The 20,710-nt window shown below is 49.7% G+C and overlaps 2 protein-coding genes across 5 annotated transcripts in view; one reads left to right on the top strand and one right to left on the bottom strand.

The window, feature by feature from the left end:
• LOC102452109 (magnesium transporter NIPA2-like) overlaps window positions 1-8,341 on the bottom strand; it is a 16,936-nt gene extending 8,595 nt beyond the window's left edge. Inside the window, exons 1-4 of the mRNA XM_075896727.2 lie at window positions 8,215-8,341; window positions 5,085-5,232; window positions 3,606-3,662; window positions 12-102 (exon numbers count right to left, since the gene is read on the bottom strand). Of these exons, the coding sequence (XP_075752842.1) occupies window positions 12-102; window positions 3,606-3,662; window positions 5,085-5,223 (287 nt within the window). The 5' untranslated portion in view covers window positions 5,224-5,232; window positions 8,215-8,341. The remainder of the gene's footprint in view (window positions 1-11; window positions 103-3,605; window positions 3,663-5,084; window positions 5,233-8,214) is intronic.
• TAF7L (TATA-box binding protein associated factor 7 like) lies at window positions 8,277-20,700 on the top strand. 4 transcript variants are annotated; one of them, XM_075896723.2, is made up of 13 exons: window positions 8,287-8,409; window positions 8,729-8,797; window positions 12,410-12,483; window positions 13,834-13,912; window positions 14,794-14,927; window positions 15,298-15,424; window positions 15,651-15,709; window positions 17,171-17,243; window positions 17,742-17,858; window positions 18,284-18,472; window positions 18,626-18,738; window positions 19,068-19,127; window positions 20,027-20,700. In XM_075896723.2, exons 2-13 carry the CDS (start codon window positions 8,785-8,787, stop codon window positions 20,069-20,071), a joined length of 1,083 nt encoding a protein of 360 aa, XP_075752838.1. In that variant the 5' UTR covers window positions 8,287-8,409; window positions 8,729-8,784; the 3' UTR covers window positions 20,072-20,700. The 4 variants fall into 4 exon arrangements, with proteins under 4 accessions (XP_089637789.1, XP_075752838.1, XP_089637788.1 ...); XM_089781662.1 differs by having other exon boundaries at window positions 15,651-15,710; window positions 17,166-17,243; XM_089781663.1 differs by lacking the exon at window positions 8,729-8,797 and having other exon boundaries at window positions 8,277-8,409; window positions 15,651-15,710; window positions 17,166-17,243.
• The last annotated feature ends 10 nt before the right edge of the window (window positions 20,701-20,710 follow it).

Raw genomic sequence — 20,710 nt, 5'->3', positions numbered from 1 at the left:
CTGTTGCTTACCTGACTAGAACACTTAGTGCACCCAGTGGCGTTACTAGTGTTGCTGGGGCAAAGGCATATGCAGCAAAATTAGCTGCTTCTCCAACTCCCACTGCAAAAGAGACTCAGTCAGTCAGAGCAATTTAATACGGAAGCAAATGCAGCACAATTCAGGTCAGCTCATCACTACTGTGCTGCAGGGCTACCGAAGGGGGGGACGACAAAACGGGCAGCTACCCTGGGGTCCAGGGATTTAAAAGTGCCCGGGGCTCCCACCGCTACTGCGGCTAAAGCAGCAGCCAGAGTCTCAGGCTGGGGATGTGAATGGGTAACAATTAACTGTCACAGCCTGTTGCAGGCAGAGGGCTGTTCCAACTCTATGGGGATGCTGGCTCCCAGCCCGCGTGGGTTGGGAGTGGGCAGCCTCATGTGGAACGGGAAAGAGCAGGTGGGAGGCTGCACCTGCTGAGCTGCCACTTCTGGCCTCATGTGAAGCTAACCAACTAATTAACGGGATTTTACATCTCTACCTCAGGCCCTTTAAATTACCATTGAAGCCCTGAGTGGCTTAGACCAGGGAGTGCTGAAGGACTGGCTGGGGGAGGCTAGTCCCCAGCCCTGCCCCTTCCAAGGCCCGGTGCCACACACCTTGTCCAAGGGCCCAGCAACTCATATAGTGTATGAGTAGCCCTGCTGTACACTATAAGAGGCATCACCACTAGTTGCTGATTCCACCATGATGCCATAATTTGTTATCTGTAGTAACTCAATCTAGCTATTTGACCACTGAACGGACAGTGTAGATAAGTGAGAAAAAAAGAAGTGGCCAAAGAGATATTTACCCATGGATATACTGCTAACCAGCATCAGCGGAGAAAAGAAATACTAACGCCCTTACAGTTCAAATATATTTATAGAATTTGGCCTTCCTGTAGTGGCGTCCACGCAACATATTCTGGTTTTACTCAGCCTCATGTCTAGGAATTGCCATGAAGTTCTATTGAATAACCAACCACACCAGGAGCTAAGGAGCCAGCTATGCAGCACACATGGCAATCCGCAAAATGCTCTAAAATGCTTTGCATGGTTACAGAGGAACTTCCAAAATGGCCCAATTACCTGGTTCATTCAGGACTCAACTCTTAAGGGAGAAACAGAGAAATATGTGAGATGTGAGCACATAACATGGCAGTGTTTGGCCAGATTACCCCACCTTCAAACTCCTCAATGATAAAACAAGGCAGTTGATCCCTGATTATGACAAAGGGAATAAGAGAACACGACCAAGATAAATACGAATAATCAAAAGCAAGGGCCCAAAAGCAAGCTATTCCGCTGCATAGGAAAGATAGGAAATATGGCAAAAGACCACCTTGGCTTAACCACGAGATCTTGCATGATCTAAAAATAAAAAAAAATCATATAAAAAATGGAAACTAGGACACATTACAAAGGATAAATATAGGCAAACAACACAGGAATGCAGGGGCAAGATTAGAAAGGCAAAGGCACAAAATGAGCTCAAACTAGCTACAGGAATAAAGGGAAACAAGAAGATTTTTTATAAATACATTAGAAGCAAGAGGAAGACCAAGGACAGGGTAGGTCCACTGCTCAGTTAGGAGGGAGAAACAGTAACAGGAAACTTGGAAATGGCAGAGATGCTTAATGACATCTTTGTTTCAGTCTTCACCAAGAAGTCTGATGAAGGAATGCCTAACATAGTGAATGCTAGTGGGAAAGGAGTAGGTTTAGAAGATAAAATTAAAAAAGAACAAGTTAAAAATCACTTAGAAAAGTTAGATGCCTGCAAGTCACCAGGGCTTAATGAAATGCATCCTAGAATATTCAAAGAGCTGACAGAGGGGGTATCTGAGCCCCTAGCTATCATCTTTGGAAAATCATGGGAGACAGGAGAGATTACAGAAGACTGGAAAAGGGCAAATATAGTGCCCATCTATAAAAAGGGAAATAAGAACAACTCAGGAAACTACAGATCAGTCAGTTTAACTTCTGTGCCAGGGAAGATAATGGAGCAAGTAATTAAGGAAATCATCTGCAAACACTTAGAAGGTGATAAGGTGACAGGGAACAGCTAGCATGGATTTGTAAAGAAAAAATTATGTCAAACCAATCTGATAGCTTTCTTTGATAGGATAACAAGTCTTGTGGATAAGGGAGAAGCAGTGGATGTGATATACCTAGACTTTAGTAAGGCATTTGATATGGTCTCGCATGATATTCTTATCAATAAACTAGGCAAATACAACTTAGATGGGGCTACTATAAGGTGGGAGCCTAACTGGCTGGATAACCCTACTCAGAGAGTAGATATTAATGATTCTCAATCCTGCTGAAAGGTATAACAAGTGGGGTTCCGCAGGGGTCTGTTTTGGGACCGGCTCTGTTCAATATCTTCATCAACGATTTAGCTATTGACATTGAAAGTACGCTTATTAAGTTTGCAGATGATACCAAGCTGGGAGGGGTTGCAACTGCTTTGGAAGATAGGGTCATAATTCAAAATGATCTGGACAAATTGGAGAAATAGTCTGAGGAACACAGGATGAAGTTTAATAAAGACAAATGCAAAGTGCTCCACTTAGGAAGGAACAATCAATCAGTTTCACACATACAGAATGGGAAACGACTGTCTAGGTAGGAGTATGGCAGAAAGGGATCTAGGGATTATAGTGGACCACAAGCTAAATATGAGTCAACAGTGTGATGCTGTTGCAAAAAAAGCAAACATGATTCTGGGATGCATTAACAGGTGTGTTGTGAGCAAGACACGAGAAGTCATTCTTCCGCTCTACTCTGCCCTGGTTAGACCTTAGTTGGAGTATTGTGTCCAGTTCTGGACACCGCATTTCAAGAAAGATGTGGAGAAACTGGAGAGGGTCCAGAGAAGAGCAACAAGAATGATTAAAGGTCTAGAGAACATGACCTATGAAGGAAGGTTGAAAGAACTGGGGTTGTTTAGTTTGGAAAAGAGAAGACTGAGGAGGGACATGATAGCCGTTTTCAGGTATCTAAAAGGGTGTCATGAGGAGGGAGAAAACTTGTTTATCTTGGCCTCTGAGGATAGAACAAGAAGCAATGGGCTTAAACTGCAGCAAGGGAGGTTTAGGTTGGACGTTAGGAAAAAGTTCCTGTCAGGGTGGTTAAACACTGGAATAAATTGCCCAGGGGGATTGTGGAATCTCCATCTCTGGAGATATTTAAGAGTAGGTTAGATAAATATCTATCAGGGATAGTCTAGACAGTACTTGGTCCTGCCATCAGGGCAGGGGACTGGACTCTATGACCTCTCCATGTCCCTTCCAGTCCTAGTAGTCTATAAAAAACCTTAAAGGGGTGGTAGCCCTGCTACTCTGTAACTAAAAGAACCAATGAATGGTCCTGTAGCACCTTAGAGACTAACCAAAAATACAGATAGTATCATGAGCTTTCATGGGCACAACCCACACTTGAAGAAAGCTCATGATACTATTTGGTTAGTCTCTAAGGTGCTACAGGACCATTTGTTGTTTTTTAAGTTTTTTTAATCAAAAACCTTGACGATCATAATCATAATGTCTCTTGCCATAAGTCAGTTTCACAGCAAGTACTTACTGGACAGTAGCCCGGCCCACCAAAGCCACTCCCTCAGGTATGCATGACCTCCTTGTCCTGTGAAAGAAAACAAGAGCAACGACAAATCCAGGGTGAAGTTCCAATGGCCCAAGCTACTCAAGTAATTCAGGATCTCTTATTAATAAAGAAAGGAATGACTTTTTCTCTGAGGGCTGGGACAATCCTCCAGCTCTCCTCCTCCTCTGTAAAGGAAGTCAATTTCCAGATAATAACACCTTTTAAAAATAATGTGATGCTGATGAAGAGTGCTGGCTAGCAATTCCTGGGGACAAAGTCCAATTTATCCTCAAGAGTAAGTACAGCACATGCCTCCTCCACTCTGTCTCTCTACGTGTCCAACTATGTCAGGACCACAGCTCCTACCTAAGGAGATAGTTTGATCTTTATTACATCTCTGGTGAAGATATCATCAAGAGTAGCAGCTGTAGTAACTGTTTTATGAAACAAATACTTGCCTACTAAGAACTGGACTCAGATTACGAAACTCACATGATTCACCATTAAGCAGTTGTCAGATAGTAACGACTCTGGGTTACTGATCTGAGTCTGACTTGGAGCTGAAATACTTCATGAAACACCCCGTTTTCCTCTGCCCAGGTTTGGTATTTCTATTTATCTTCCCTGTTCATCTGAACTCTTGTCATTTTCCCCAAACCTCTACAATTTTTGATTGCTGCATTTCTCCTGCTCTCTGCTTACAATACTGTGCAATATTAGACCACAACTGGTTACAAGATCCACTACAGCACTCTTTTTTTTTTCACCTACATTAAAAGCTCCAACATCAAGAAAATGATGTGTTCCTTTTGGCTGATCCTAAAGCAGAAGTGGGGCAAATCTGGCCTGTGGCCAGGTTCAGCCCACCAAGCCTTTTAATCTGGTCCACATGCATCTGCAGCATGGAGCAGCGCTGCTCAAAGTGGCTAGCTGCTTTCTGTGGCTGTCTGCGCTGTGGGGGGAGAGAGGGAGGCTTCATGTACTGCCCCCTCTCCCAGCAAAATATCTCAGCTCCTATTGGACAAAAACTGCAGTATCGGGCATCCCCTCTATAAGTCGCCCTGGTATACAACAGTTCCACACTAACGTCGTTGATGCTTACAGGAACTGATGCGTTATAAGTCCTCCCATTCCCCACTCTTATGTTGTGCAAAAACCCCATTTTCACAAATTGGTGGGAAGTCAGCTGTGGGAAAAAAATCCTCGCTTTACATCGTTTCGCTATACGTCCGTGTTTTTTGGAACGTATCTTGGATGTATAGCAGGGACGCCCTGTATTAAAGCCAGAAATGTTTTCACATCATCTAGCTGAATGATAATTGAAGCTTTTTGAAATTCAGACTTTCCAAGTGTGTAGAGAGCCCCTACAAACTTTTATTGTTCTATTGCCTTTGGGCGGGGAAGGGGCAGACGGGAACACAACTTCTTACAGCCAACTGTAGCAATAAAGATGGGAAGTACCTGCCCTAATGGAGCCTCTGCTGGCCAACTTGAGAAGCCCTTTCTTCTTTAGGATAAAACTTCCTCCGATGAAAATACTCGAAGATAGAGCCAGGCCTAGTCCAATGTAGAAGTCATAGCGCCCTGATACACCTTCCATTACAGCCTCCTGTATGAGGAAGGAAGAACACCAAAATTCATAGTGAGGAGAGGGCTGGGAATGTCTGCCACAGAAATCTAAGGCAGTGGTCGCCAACCTTTTTAACCACAAGATCACTTTTTTCAATTTAAGTGTAATGTAAACTCTACCTCAAACCCAAATGCCCTTGCCCCGCATTCTTCCCACCCCCTCTGAGGGCCCGCCACTGCTCCACCCATCCCCCTTCCTCCCTGAATCGCATTCACTTGCACCAGGCTGGGGTTGGGGTGCAGGCTCTCATCTTAGGCCAAGAGGTTCAGAGTGTGGGAGGGGCTTCGCCCAGGGTGGAGGATTGGGATCCAGGATGGGTTTTAGGGTACAAGCTCTGGGAAGAAGTTTGGGTGCAGAGGGACTCATGTCTGGGGCAGGAGGTTGGGTGCAGGAGAGGTTCAGGGCTGGGACAGGGGTTCAGGAAGCAGGCTCTGGTTGGGCACCACCTAACTGAGATGGTTTCCGAGTGATGGAGCAGTGGGGTTAAAGCAGGCTTACTCCTGCCCTGGCCCTGCACCACTCCTGAAAGCAGCTGGCATATACAGCAGTGACTCCATGGTGCCATGTGCTGCCCCTCATCTACAGGCACTGAGCCCACAGCTTCTGCTAGCCTTGGTTCCCTGTTATTGATCAATGGGAACTGCAGGAGTGGTGTCTGCAGGCAAGGACAGCATGTGGAGACCCCCTGCTTTGCCTTTTCTCAGGGACTGCAGGGACATGCCAGTCACATCCAGAAGCAGCAATTACCATAGGATTAATTACTCCAGCCATGACAGGTTAGGCATTTTAGAACTCACTACCCAAAAAGTTAAATGTAAGCATAAGAGAGAAATGAAAATTATGAAATGCACATACCAGTCACAAGCCCAAAAGAACCTACTTTGCAAGCAGTAAAAGAAGTAACAACAATCCCTCACGTGTGTTGGGGTTGGGAGATGAGCGTGAAGGACAATGTTTGTGAGTGTATGAGAGTAACAGAAATGTGCATTGCCAAGCTCCCTCCTTCCCCATCTCTCTGTGTGGAGATAAGGTACAGGAGTAGAGGGGGGAGAATGATACCCAGACATCAGTGACCCCTTCTTCTCCCTCTCACACCCTGCACAGCAAACAGGAGGCTCCCAGTGGGGCAGCTCCAAGGCCGAGGGCAGGAGTAGATGACAGTGGGGGCAGGAGCAACAGAAGTGCCAGCACTTGATAGCTTCCTGGCCAAACCAGTCAGAGGCTCCAAGATCAACTGGTTGGTGATCACAGATCTAAGGATAGCCCCAGATGCAGGGTGTTCTCCTGGAACATGACCAATTGTTTTATGTAAAACTACTACTTTGTAAGGGATCTAGTGGGAGTCTTTTCTTGATCTCCACTCCTGCATGTGGTAGGGTCATTGACATTTCCAGCTCCTAATGCAGTATCTCTCAAACTGGGGGTCCAGACCCAAAAGGGGAGGTAAGATCACCTTTTTCTTTGATTTCAGAGTTGGGCAGCTGCAGAGTGCTGGCTGCTGGTCAGGCACCCAGCGCTCAAGGCAGCAACACCGAAAGCAGCAGTGCGGAAGTAAGGATGGCATGCTTATAGATACGGTTACTTAGCAGGGATCTGCCATGGTGCTGCAGGTGCTACGTTCGGTAGCAAAAGTGTGGGAGGAAGGGAGGTTGTCACAATCTAAAATATTTTCAGAAAAAGTTTGGGAACCTCTGTGTTAATGGATACTACAGAGGATAGGGGATTCAGATTTTGCTTCTCAGGAGACAGTGGTACCAATAGTGTCTCAGTAACAATCATAAACCTGAGCGCAACCCAAGAATGCGCAAGCATCTGGAACTGACTTTGCAGCTCCTGCTTGACCAAATCGCTGGCTGAAACTCCTAAAGGCCAAGTGCAACTGAGCCCCAAGTGCTGCTCTCCGCATCCTGCCCAACAAGCCCCAATCCCCACATGTTGAATGCTGTGCCTGGGGTGTCACAGGGACTGGGGGGACCACAGGCAATGCTGCACATTAAGGATGTAATAGTGTAGTTAATTAACAGATTAACTGTTAAGCAAAAGCTTGTAGGTTAATGCCATAGACTATATGCATTTCTCCTTCTCCCCAAGTAAATTTTTTAGCAGGCTGTCAGCAACCTGGCTCAGTCTTGGCTTGTGATGGGCCAGGACCTACCCCTACTGTGGCCCCACATTTAAAGTGTATTAGAAGCTAGGCTGTCAGGCAGCCCAGTTCAATTCTGGCTTATGCCGGGTCCAGGAGCACAGACACGCCCCCCCGGACAGGGGCTGCTGCCACCCTACACTGCTGCCTCTGTATAAGAGGCAGCAGCATGGGGCAACAGGCAGCTGGTTCACAAGGGGGAGCTGATTTTTAAACTGGCTCCCCTCACAGACCAGCTGTTGCCTGGCACCCCGTAAGCGGGGCCAGAGCGCACTGGCTGCTGGCCCCAGGTACCATAGCATAGTCGACTAACCGACAGGGGCGGCCCGTCCGTATAGGCGAACTAGGAGGTTGCCTAGGGCACTAAGCTAAATGGGGCGCCAAATGGTGGCGCAATATCATTGAAGGGTTTGGGGGGGGGGGGTTACTGCAGGGCTCGCCCAGGGCGCCAGTTGCTGGCAGCTCGTCTAGGGCTAAGAATTCAGGAGGTCACTCAACTAGCCCGTCAACCGATATTTAACCTCCCTGCTGCGTCACACGCCGACGGGCCCGCCTGCTGCCAGAGCGCCCCGCCCCCCGCGGCCCAGCGCCCCCCGCCCCCCGCGGCCCAGCGCCCCCCGCCCCCGCCCCAGCACCCCCCGCCCCAGGCTCGGGAGGGGGCAGGGCTGTAAAATCTCTTTGAATCGCGGGGCGGGCCGGGGTTCCCCGTTAGCGGGGGGGGGGGCTGCCCGGTTAACCGCTGCCGCGCCCCCTGCCCGCAGCCCCGCGGGGGGGCACAGAGCCCTGCCCCCTCCCGCCGAGACGTCACCGCCCCCTACCTGCAGTCGGTCCCGGCACCACTTCCGGCCCGTCCGCCAAACCCTCCCTCCGGAACCAGCCCGCGGGGCGAGACACCTGGCGGCCCCCTTACTTCCGCTTCCGGTTCACCACCCTCACCCTTCCGCGGGGTCCGCGCGACGAGCCGGCCGGCCTTCGCGTCTGCCCCTGTTGCCAGGGCGACCGCTCGGGGCCCGGTGAGTAGCGGGGAGCCGAGAGCGAGGGCCCGGCCTAGGCCCCCCGGGGCGCCGCCTCAGCCAAGCCCCCCCCCGCCGCCCTGCGGCAGCCCCGGCCCTGGAGCCAGCGGGCCCCGCTCGGTGCCGCCCCCACGACCCCTCGCTGCAAACAGCCTTGTGGGGGCTGCTGGGGGGCGGGCGCTGCTGGCGCCCCTCTCGCCTCTGCAATGAGCCGCCGCGTCACGGGCAGGCGCTGGCTCCGTTCCCGCCCCCCGGCCCGTTGGGATGCCCCGAGTGTGTTACACTGACGTGTCTTTTCTTTCCCGCTTTCGGCACTGAGATGTGGCTATTGGCGCAGGTATTTGTAAGCATTTGTGGGAAGCAAGAAGAGGCGAGATGACATCGACAAGTAATGAATTTGTTTCCTTCTGTCTCTCTGGTGCTGGGTCTCTCTCTCCTTCCTGTGTGGGGGAAACGATTCTCCAGAGTCCTAAAGCCGCCGTGTCCCCGGGCCTCCTTGAAAGGATCCGCAGGAGAACAAGTTATTGGGGCGGAAATCAAATCTGCAGAACAAACAACACACACGCCGTGTGTAGATGAGGAACCAAGGACAATTTTCAGACCGCTATGGCTAGGGAGCCACCTGTTCCCATTGTCAAGCACTCCTGATATTAAAACACTTGGGCTATGCCTACACTCGCGGCTTCTTGCACAAGTACAGCCGTTCTCGCGCAAGAATCTGCAGAGTGTCCACACTGCCCGCCCGCTCTTGCGCAAGTATGGCTTGGTAAGAGGGGGCTCCTTGTGCAAGAGCTACACTCTTTTTTGACAGGTGTAAGCCCTCTTGTGCAGGAGCTCTTGTGCAAGAGGGCTTTGTGGACGCTCAGCAGGGATTCCTTGTGCAAGAAAGCCCTATGGCTAAAATGGCCATCAGAGCTTTCTTGCGCAAGAAAGCGTCCACACTTCCATGGGCGCTCTTGCGCAAAAGCACAGCTTGCACATGGCAGTGTGGGCATTTTCTTGTGCAAGAGTTCTTGCACAAGAACACTTGCGCAAGATGCCGCGAGTGTAGACATAGCCATAGAGTTTCTGATGTGGAGTGCAGATTTCCTGTGCTGTATTAGATGCACAGTGCTGTTCCGGTTACCTGTTCCCTGGCCTTTTGCTTGGAATGCCCTTCTTGCAGAGACATTTTGAGTATAATGAAAATAAATATCTCTGTAGTGCACTTGGTAAATCTAATGGAACAGAATCAACTGTATATTTTTCTCCTTACAAGTCCTCCATTGCCTCTTAGGCTACGTCTACATTGGCAAGATTTTGCACACTTTTAACGCAAGAGTTTTTGCGTTAAAGTATTTGCGTAAGAGAGCATCTACACAGGCATGTGCTTTTGCGCAAAAGCATCCGTGCCAGTGTAGACGCTCTCTTGCGCAAGAAAGCTCCAATGGCCATTTTAGCCATCGGGCTTTCTTGCACAAGAAATTGATGTTGCTTGTCTACACTGGCTTCTTGCACAAGAACAGTTGCACAAGAGGGCTTATTCCTGAACAGGAGCATCATAGTTCTTGCGCAAGAAGCACTGATTTCACACATTAGAACGTCAGTGTTCTTGCGCAAGAACTCTCCGCCAGAGTAGACAGACAGCATGTTTTTGCGCAAAAGCGGGTGTTTTTGCGCAAAATCATGCCAATGTAGACACAGCCTTACTGTAGATGATATTATCTTACCATTATAATGGCATCTTTTAGCAAGTAAAAGTGGGGAGGATGCCTGTTTATGTAGCAGTTGGGGCTGAATATTGTTATAGGAGCTAAGCACTGTAAGTACTATCATTCTAGGGGAGCAACATCAGATATGCAACTGATGTAGAAACATCCACTCACTTCCCATTTGTTCTAGGAATGGTAAAATGTTTCATGTTAATGTTTAATGTACACTAAAGTTGCTCTCATGAAAACAGAATTTTGATCATCTAAGTTTTAGGAGCAGAATCTTATTTGACTAGCCAATTAGCCCATCATAAAACAGGATTTTAATGTCTTCTCTCCTGAGCTCTCTCGGGGGTGTGTGTGTGTGTGTCTTCCTACTCCCTCCCTCAGCTCTCCTCCACCTCCTGCCTCTCTCTCTGTCTCTTTCTTTCTTTCTCTTCTCCCCCTCCTGCCTCTCACTCTCCCTTTCTCTTCTCCTCCGTCTCTCCCCGCCCCTCTTCCCCTTCCCTCCCGCTGTGGCACTTGGCTGAGTGCTGCCTGCTCAGCGGGGCTGCCACGAGGGAGGGGGCGGGGCAGTGACATACACGGCCAGGGGGGGGGGCCGTGTGCGTCACCGCCCTTCCTTCCACTCCCACCCCTGGGGAGCCCAAACATCCCCTTGCGCTGCTGGCTCCCCTGGTGGCCCGGCTGAGGGGCACAGCACTCATCTGAGTGCCACAGCGGGAGGGGAAGGGAGTGGTGACGTACATGGCCCCGCCCCCTGGCCGTGTACGTCACCACCCCGCCCCTTTCCCCTCCCTCCGTGGCGGCTCGGTTGAGTGTTGCACACTCTGCCAGGGCGCTGCGGGGGAGGAGGGGCGGGGCGGTGATGTACACGGCCAGGGGGCAGGGCTGTCTACATCACCACCCTCTCCCCATCCCTCCTATGGCAGCCCGGCTGAGGAGCGCACCACTCAGCGCCATGGCGGAAGGAGGAAGGGGAGGCGGTGACGTACACACCCTCCCCCACCCAGCCGTGTACATCACCGCCCGGTCCCCTTCCTGTCCCACCGGTGCTCAGCTGAGTGGCGCAGCGCCAGCACCACTCAGCTGGGTCGCGGCCGTGGAGCAAGCGGCGGCAAGCGGCTGTTTGTGGTCCAGCTGCGGCCAGTGGCTGCACCCCCCGCCTTCCCCTCGCCAGGTCTGCTTCCCTCCCACCTCGTCCCATCCAGACCCATGGCCCTCGATCCCCCCCCAGCTCTGCTTCCTGCCCCCTCTTCCTGCCAGCCTGCCCCACAGCCCCCCGGACATCCCCTTCCTCCCCCCCACCAGTGCTGCTTCCCTACCCGCTTCCTCCAGGCCCCCCCATCCTCCCCTCCAGCTCAGCTTCCCGCCACCCTTCCGGCCAGCTCCGCCCCCCTTCCCCTCCCTGCAAGGCGCCCCGCCCCCCCTTCCCCTCCCTCTGTGGCGCGCTGTGCCACTCAGGTGAGCGGCGCTCCTGCCGGACCCCAGCAGGGGAGCAAGCGGCGGCAAGCAGCCCTTTGGAGTCTGTGCTCTGCACGCCTGGGGAGCGCAGACCCCAAACGGCTGCTTGCTGCTGCTTGCTTCCCTGCCCAGGCCCAGCTGAGCAGCGCAGCGCTGGGCCGAACCACCACAGAGGGAGGGGAAGGGAGGCTGGGCGCTGAGGTACACAGCCAGGCGGCAGCCATGTACATCAGCATTACACGCTCACAGACAATGGGCTACTACATATATGAGAGCACTTTTTAACATCCCACCTTTAAATTCTAAGTGTTAGCCTAACTCTGTTCCTAGTGAGGTAACAGGACTTTACTACTACTGTCAGTAGGAGCAGGTAAGCCAATACTGAGTGTGTTGGAAAATTCCAGCCTAAATAACTTCAGAAATGAGTCCCCCACAGTCATAGAAACTGCTCTTGCTGTCTTGAGCTCGTCTCTCACTTAAGCCCTTCTGTGTTCTGGGTGTGTAGGCTTAAACTCTTGTGTCACACCCCAAATATATCCTTTTGATCAGGATTATTTTGTACTGTCTTTTGATTCTTACAAGGGAGATCCTACAGAAAGTTGGAGACCGAATGTAAACATTGGGTACCAGAAGCAGCAATTCTTTAGTGTTGTCTAATAAGGAATTTCTGAGTTAAGTGTCCATCCCATAGGTGCTTGTGTCTCAGCAGCCAACACGTACTGTTCCTAGTAATACAACAGGGAGAATATGCACTTTGTTTATAAATGCTGAGTAGCCATCGCCTGTGGGAGGTGAAAACAGACATCTTGGTGACATTGTGTTTTGTCTTGTTTTCTGATCTCAAGAATTAAAGATGAGTAAGAACAAGGATGACGCGCCGCATGAGCTGGAGAGCCAGTTTATTCTGCGGCTGCCTCCGGTAAGAAACGCTTAGATTTGAGCCCGATTATAGACGACCAAGCGAGAGGAGCATTCCCACACAAGGCTACCATTGCTGCAAAAAATCACCAGCTTCTTAAGGCACCCATCCAGTCAGCCCCAGTTGTCAGCCCCAGTTTGTAGGGTGCAGAGCAGCAGCTTGTAAAGCGAATAGATGGGTGAACTCAATAGACATTCTAAAGGCTCTGTAAAATAGTGATAGAGATGCAGCCGTGTTAATCTGGTGTAGCTGAAACAAAAGACAGAACTATGTAGTTAATTCATGCTTAAAGTTGACACTTTTTATGTATGGGTTTAAACAAAAACTCTAATTATCTCACCCATTACAAAGATAGCTTCCCCAATTATCACCCCTAATGTCATTACCTCACAGAAACTTTCTCCCTCACCCCCACTCTGTTCTAAAATTTGATTGGTCAATTTCACATGCATTCATTTTTTTGATTGTATCACTTTGGTATATATGGTTGTGCCAATTTTCTTCCACAGATTGATCTGAGGAAGTGGGTCTGGCCGACGAAAGCTCATCACCTAATAAACCATCTTGTTAGTCTTTAAAGTGCTACATAGTTCTGTCTTTTGTTAAAGGCTCTGTGTGAGAGATTGACTCACACTGGGTATTTTTACTGCACTCCCACCTGTTTGCAGTGTAGCTCCTTTAAACAATCCCTGGTAAACTGACCTTCTACCCATTCCTGTTCATGTCTATATCTGTGGAACGCATCCTGATGCACTGCTGCTTGGAGAAACTATGGTATTGTGAAGAAGATCAAGGCAAAGCATTAACAGGTGGTAATTCAGTTGGACCCCATTGCCAGTGACCAATTCTAATGTTCACAGTTGGTGTAATTATTCATTCAACAAATGCTTCATCGGAGAAGAAGCCTCTTCAAATAACACATTGATGATGTATCTCCCCATGACCCTCATGGAGCCCCTCTGGATTTCCACAAGTACATTGTAGAGTAGTATAATAGTGAGCAACTGAGTTCTGCTGAAAAGGTCTGTTACTCAGCTGCTCCATAAATGAAATAGACATGAGACGTTCATAAAAACATAGGGAAACTTCTGTTTTCCAAAGGACCATAAATAGAATCTTTTCCAAGTTACATTAAGTTGCTGGCTGTGAGATATGTTGGAAATAAGAGTCATGAGGTTAATGCACACTTCTAGGAGAAAAGTGTTTGCTTCCTGTGTTTAATGGTGCTTTTCAGCTGGGTTTCTGTTTTCAGATGAAAGTATAGATTAAAATCTGGTTTGAAAGCAGTCTCTCTTTAGCCATTCTGCCAAGGAACACACAGTGCTGACTCACTCATCTTTCTTTTCTCAGGAATATGCCTCCACTGTGCGGAGGGCAGTACAATCTGGAAGTGTCACCCTGAAAGACAGACTTACTATTGAGTTACACCGTGAGTAGCCAAGATCAGTTGCCTTTAATCTCTCATCTTAGGAGGGAGTATTGTAGATTTTGAAGGAGCGTGACTTGTCTTGCAGTGGCCAAAGTGAGAAGAGACATTGGGGCTTCCCTGGGGATCATGCAGACATAGTGAGGAGGGTGCTCTGAGGAATGTTGGGGTTTGATTTCTGGTGGAAATGTCCCTGGCATCTAATCAAGAACTGTTTCCTGGCTTCCCATTGGGAGACTCCAAGGAGAAGTGCATCTTAATAAAGAAGATGAAAGCTGCACACCCCCTACACTGGACAAGTTTCACATCTTGTAGAACCTGCTTGGCCAATACCCTCAATAAAGAGGGTTACGCATACAACAGCTAGTCATTGATATGGCTGGCCCAAGTGGTCTTTCTCTTTTCTCTGCACCTCACAAAAATGTGCATCTCACTTTTTCCCAGAAATTGTGAAGTGAATATTTGTGGGTGTGAAGGTAAAATACCACTGATTCATGAGATGCATTAATCACATGGGTAGAGCCATCTTACAAAAACAGGCGTAAGTCATCGGCCCTCCAGGAAATCCCAAGAATCTTCTTTCTCCCTCAGATTCCCAGACCTGCCCTGGAGGAACCAAAGGCAAGCTCTGCCTCTTGCTGCGAGAATAGCCAGTGTTGCTTGTAGAGCATGCCTCGCTGCTTGTTCCTCTCCTGCAAAGCGAGTCCATCTGTAGTTATCTTGCTGCAAAGAGCATCGCTGACTTCACAGGAAAACGTTCTGTGCAGCTCCAGTTCACGCAGCAGTTTTAGGATTTCTAAAGGGTTTGGGCCATGGATGCAGCACACAGGTTAGCCATTCACCCGGCGGGCCACAGCACTAATTTGTCTCTTGGTTTTCTGCAGCGGATGGGCGACATGGGATTGTCCGCGTAGATCGCGTCCCATTAGCTGCCAAGCTGGTGGACCTGCCCTGCATCACTGAGAGCTTAAAAACCATAGATAAGAAAACGTTCTATAAGACAGCCGATATTTGTCAGGTACGGGCTGCCCACTCTATTCACTCTGCTGGTTTTGTTTGTCCCCGTACATTATGGCAGTGCTCCATAGGGTATCCCAAAGCTCCTTACCACATCTTCAGAATGTATGTAGAGTGGCTGTGATATTAAAACTTCTCACCTCAGCCTAGCAGCTGGCAGTTCCTTTCCTGAGGGCTACCCCGAAGCACCCTTCAGAATGAAGGGTCATATGATCCATCCACACAATGTGATTTTTGTCAGTTATGCCCGTGAATCCCAGAGACAGGGAGTAGCCTTTCCTTGTATATTTTGTAAATGTACCAGCCTTTCATTTCATTGAGTAACTCTGCTCCCACATTATAATCCGCTCCCTTGTGTTCTGGGGCTTCAGATGTTCGTGTGCACTGTGGACGGTGATCTGTACCCCCCTCTCGAAGAGCCAACTGTGAGTACTGATCCCAAAGCAAACAAGAAAAAGGACAAGGACAGAGAAAAGAAATTCATCTGGAACCATGGCAGTGAGTAGAGCACAGGATGCTTTACCTATCTTACCTTAGCTTGACCCTGATCTCTCACTGCCCCCCTCCCCCCCAAGTCCTTCTCATCCGTCTTTGGCAATATAGAGCTAATCTGCAGGACTCCTCAGATCTCTCAGATCCTGGAGTGAGAGTTTTCTGTACTCAGATGCGTGTGACTTTCCCTGAGATCATGTGCCTGACACACTGCCTGTTTCCATTGTTCTAGTCACTCTTCCACTGAAGAATGTCAGGAAGAGGCGATTCAGGAAAACAGCTAAGAAGAAGGTGAGTTGCAGCTCCTCATCTGTGTGTCAGGAGTGGTGGCCAGAGATGGGAGACAGAAGAGGCGGCTCGTACCGTGCTTAGCTGAGTCACAAGCGTAACAATCTGGGTTTGCATTAGGAACTTAGCTTCGCACCTCACTCAGAGTGCACAGAGGAAGGGAACTGGACATTTTAACATATTCTTGGCAATCTCCTGGTTGTATTTTGAACGCAGCCCTAAGGTGGGGAATTCTCACTGAACAGGAGTGGATCGACTCTGTGTCCATTTTGCATCTCTTGCTTCTGAATTACTAGAAATATCTGTGTTGAAACAAGAGGTTTTATCTATTACTCATCTTTCACCACTTGACATACTACCAGGGTGGGCAAAATATGGCCCACAGGCCGGATATGGCCCTCAGGAGCCTCTGTCAGGCTCCCTGCCTGCCGCTGCCTGCCGGCCTCCCCCTGCGCTCAGAGTAGTTCTCTAAACACTGCCCATCCGGGGGGAGAGGAGAGGCTTTGTGCGCTGCCCCGCCTCCAGCAAAATTTTGCAGCTCTCATTAGCTGGAAACCAAATCCTTGCACCTCCTCCTGTACTCCTGCCCCAGGTCACAACCCCCTCCCAGACCCTGCACCCCCTCCTCCACCTCTGCCCCAGGTCACAACCCCTTCCTTCACCTAAACTACCTCCAGATCCCACACCCCCTCCTGCACCCTAATCTCTTACCTCAAGCTCCCTTGTGCACCCAGACACCGCACCTCCTCCATTCAAGTGCCACTCTTGACCACTTACCAGATTCTTGAGTGGCCCCCCCTTAAAAATTATTGCCCATCCCTGTCAAACTAAGTGACTGCCCATTGCGGTACAGGCTGGGAGAATGAATTCCTCTCTGTTTTGCGCTTCATTTACACACAAGGGAGCAATATTGCAGTGTAACATTAGGGAAACCAGACCCTGGATGCGCTATGACTTCCCCATAGAAGTGTGGAGACACTTAGCCAGAGTTCCCAACAAATGTAATAATCCTAAAAAGTGAACCCTAGTGAAAGTGATTCCTCAGGTGACTCGCAAACATGGCGGTGTAAGGGGGAAGCCTTTCACTGAGGGTTCATAAATGAATTCAGCCATGGGGAGTTCTCGTGTGCCATCCAATCAGGCTGGCTTTCGTTCAGAGGTAGTGGTGGGAGCGTGAGAATGGAGTGGAAGTCAGGGCAGTGAAAAGATTCAGCCCGTCCAGGCACTTTGAGGCAGGGGGAGGAAGATGGAACACCACCCTGAAAGGAAGGTAGTGGCAAGGGAGGGATTTCTGGCAGGATGTGCACACGAGGAAAAGTGTAAGATAAAAGTCTTAAAATAAGGTGCTGACATGCGGGATGAGGTGTGGGAGGCAGCCAACACCCAACATACCACTGCACTGGAGGACTGACCGTCCAAGGGTGTTTAACACCGTCTCTTCTCTCTTTCCCCTCTCTGGCCCAGTACATTGAGTCTCCAGACGTGGAAAAGGAGGTGAAGCGTCTGCTGAGTACAGATGCAGAAGCTGTCAGTGTCCGTATCCTTTCTTCTGATCAACTCCGCAGAGCAGGAGAGTGGCTGTGGGAGGCTCTGCGGGCGAGAGAAGTTAAGTTCATCTCTTAAAACGCATGAGTAGCAGCAGGCAGGGGAGGAGGATGTGACAGACACCACAGCTATAGCTGGATCCTTACCCTGTTCAAAACCTACCGCTTCTCCTGAGCGACCCGTCTCTAGTATTTCTCACAGCCCTCCTTGTGGGCATGCCCGCACACATGCATCTGCTACTCCTGACACTGGGCCGACATCTCCCGAGTACAGTCCTTCAAAGAAATAATCTGACCCTGCAGGCCTCTGTGTGAGCCTGTCAGCACAGTGCAGAATTGAGCACAGTGCAGCACACTGAGAGACTGCAGTCATGCCTGGTGTAGTGTCCACTGGATAACCTCTTCTAGCACTTGCTGTCAGTGGTCTCTCGCTGGGACCACCTCTTGTCATTCTTCTGCTTTCTCCTTGACTCTTCTGTGTCTGCTGTCAGGCTGGGAGGTCATTGCTGAAGATGAAACCAAGGAAGCAGACAACCACGGTTCACTTACCGGCTTGGACATCTCCTCTCCTGGGATGTCTGGACACAAGCAGGGTCATGGCTCATCAGGTCTATTAACAAAGGCTTGTCCTTTTAGTAACTTGCTTTAGCCACCAAAAGGCAGGGTCACTTGGTGTTGGTTTCTATGGGGTTGTTTCACACGGAAGCCTCTGAGCAGAGGTGGATGCTGAGGTTTTGCTCATTGGGATGAGAGAACAGGACCGTGATGGTTTGCTCAAGCATTTTGCCAATTTAGCGAATATAGTAGGAGAGAGAAGATCAGTATTTTCTGGGTCTTGAATTAATCTACTGACTAGCCAGTTGAATGCCATAAGGAAGGCTAAGGACAATAGGTGTGCTTAGATAGACACTGGGTTCAGAAACCGATGCCTGACATCCCTAGGGATGTGTAGTGCCTTTCAGGGAGAGGTGATACGCTGGAATCTGATGGGAGTTCATCAGCTGAGGCGTTTCTCCTCCTTTCACACCACTAGAACATGATGAGCTGCGGGAGATATTTAATGACATCAGCAGCAGCAGCGAAGATGAAGATGAGCGAGATCATCATGACGATGAAGATTTGAACATCATGGACACAGAAGAAGACTTGGAGAGGCAACTGCAGGACAAACTGAATGAATCTGACGGGCAACACCAGGAGAACGAGGGAGCCAACCAGATAGGTGAGCCGTCTGCGGTCGTGGCGGGTTGGTGGCAAGGAAGGCTGGAAGGCTTAGGGCCATTGGGAATTGGCACGTTGCTCTGCTAGTGCTCACACTCAGACTGATGTGGATCAGTTCTGCTGTCAGGTCAGAGTGCTCTGTTGTCTCCCTTAGCCATGGGGATCCAAAAGCAGATTGACAACTTGAAGGGTAAACTCCAGGAGACCCAGGAACGGAGAAAGCGCCAGGAAGATCTCATCATGAAAGTAGAGAATCTAGCCCTCAAGGTGAGTGCTGTCCACCCTTTGGTACTTTTCTTTCTAGCCCAAAACTGGCGTCCCTTCTGGGGTCCTGGCCAGCTCAGCTGAGGCAATGCAGGCTTGGAACTGGAAGGCATCCAACTCTGTGGGCCTGGAATAGCCAGTGGCCTTGCCACATGGAATTTAAGACGAAAGCTGAAATACATTCCAGCCCGATGCCTTGTGACCAATGCAGAGATGGGTCCTGCAATCCATGCTGTGTTCCCTTTACTCCGCGGCCTGCAGGCCGATGGCTGCAGCTTTGCTCTCTTGACATAAATGGCCAAGTTATGTTCTTGCTTGTGTGTCTCTTCCAGACCCGCCTCCAGGCTGTGCTGGATGAATTCAAACAGCAGGAAGACCGAGAGAAGCAGCAGGTGAGGAAGCCTCAGTTATTGTCTCTTTCACGTTCCTATAGAAGAAAGTAAGGAGTGTGGGTGTTGTGGGGTGACGCTGAGTGATTCTCGGCACGAGGAAGCAGCTCGTAGCATGCTTGCCTGGTAGTTTCACGTTTCGATTCCTCTGAGCCCGGCATCAGTCAGGCTGTGAGCACAGTACCCCCCTGGTAGAATGCCTATACCCAGTGGTGCTGCGGATTCAGCAGGTGGTAGTCTTCTCCGGAACACGAGTGAGCCAAGCTGCATTGCTGCTCTGAGGCTGCCATGTTTAGCATGAGATGTAAAATGAAGCCCCTGACTCCCTATGTTCATTAAAGATACAGAAGCACTTTCTGAAGAGCGGGGATAGCTCCAGGTACTTAGCAGATGACCGGGCTGGGTAACTATATTCTGCCTCTTTACATCTCTCCCTGCAGTTTCAGTTGGAGTCTACTGTTTTTTCCCCCTACAATCTGGCTTGCATAGCGTTGTTTGCTGTAGACTCCTGTGACATTCCACCTAAGAAGTGGCTGCATTTCAGTTGTGAACAAAGCCGTTTTTACATCCGTCCCTGATTTTTAAAAGCAAGCTCTGAGTCCATGCACACAGCTACTCGCACGTGTTAACCAGTTATAGGCACAGCCATCCAACTTGCTATTACCTAACATGATGTTTGGGGCAGAATACTGGGACTCGTGCTTGCTCTTACTCATTCTGCGCTTATTTAGGCTTGGGTATTTCTCTTAGGCAGTTACATGAAGACCTATAGTCTGTAAAAAGTTTTAGGGGTCCCTTTGACAAAAAGAGTAACATTACCCCTTTGGCATGAGCGTGCAGTCTGAGTGACGTATGCTATCTCTAATGCTTCACTCATGCCCCCTCCTGCCTTCTCTCCACAGCTCACCTCTCTGCAAGAACAACTGGAGTCCCTTATGGAGAAATAAGGGGGGGCCCTTTTGATCAGGGCAAGAGCAGTGCCGTCCAAGCAGGCACAGTGCTGAGAGAGACTGATGAAGTCCCATCCTCTGGGCTGAAGATCTGAGGTCACTGGCACGACCTCACTGCCTACAAGCCACTCCTGTTAACGTTGGCACTCTCTATTCTCCTGGGACGCTGTTTCTAGAGCTGCTGGCTGATGTTGGTTGCGCTGGACAGAGCAACCCAAACCATTAACCTTGGAAGAAGGAAAGGCAGTAACCTGGAATTGGTCCTCGGAGAACAGCAGAGACATGTGACTAGCGGTTTAGCTGCACCCTTGGGGGAAGACGGTTCCTTGACTAGTTTGACCCATTTTTCTCTAAGTGGAAACCATTGGTTCCTTGGAACACTCCTTAAAAGGCATTTTGCTTCCCAACAGGCTAATCCACAGGAATTAACCCCCCACGCACTGCGCAGGCCCGGAAGAGCAGAGTGGTTGTTGCTATCATCTGAGCCTGCAAACCAGCATTCCCTGAGGGGAACGTCTGCTTCCTTTGCAGACTCTGACAGGGGCTCTGCTGTGCTGGGAGTTGTGCCCGGGTCTGGGGAACATCTGCTTGAACAAAGCTAGAATGAATAAAGTGTGTGTTCCCAACCGTGTCTGT

The sequence above is a fragment of the Pelodiscus sinensis genome, chromosome 13 (genome assembly GCF_052426305.1).
Source record: "Pelodiscus sinensis isolate ZL-2025 chromosome 13, ASM5242630v1, whole genome shotgun sequence".
NCBI classification, from domain to species: domain Eukaryota; kingdom Metazoa; phylum Chordata; order Testudines; family Trionychidae; genus Pelodiscus; species Pelodiscus sinensis.
This window is presented reverse-complemented; position numbering and strand designations above follow the sequence as displayed.

What these genes read in the sequence shown, in the direction of transcription:
- TAF7L (XM_089781662.1), top strand. An exon ending in ACTTACTATTGAGTTACACC is followed by an intron (nt 13,913 to 14,793) that starts GTGAGTAGCCAA and finishes GGTTTTCTGCAG; the next exon opens with CGGATGGGCGACATGGGATT. An exon ending in TGCAGAAGCTGTCAGTGTCC is followed by an intron (nt 17,244 to 17,741) that starts GTATCCTTTCTT and finishes GTCTGCTGTCAG; the next exon opens with GCTGGGAGGTCATTGCTGAA.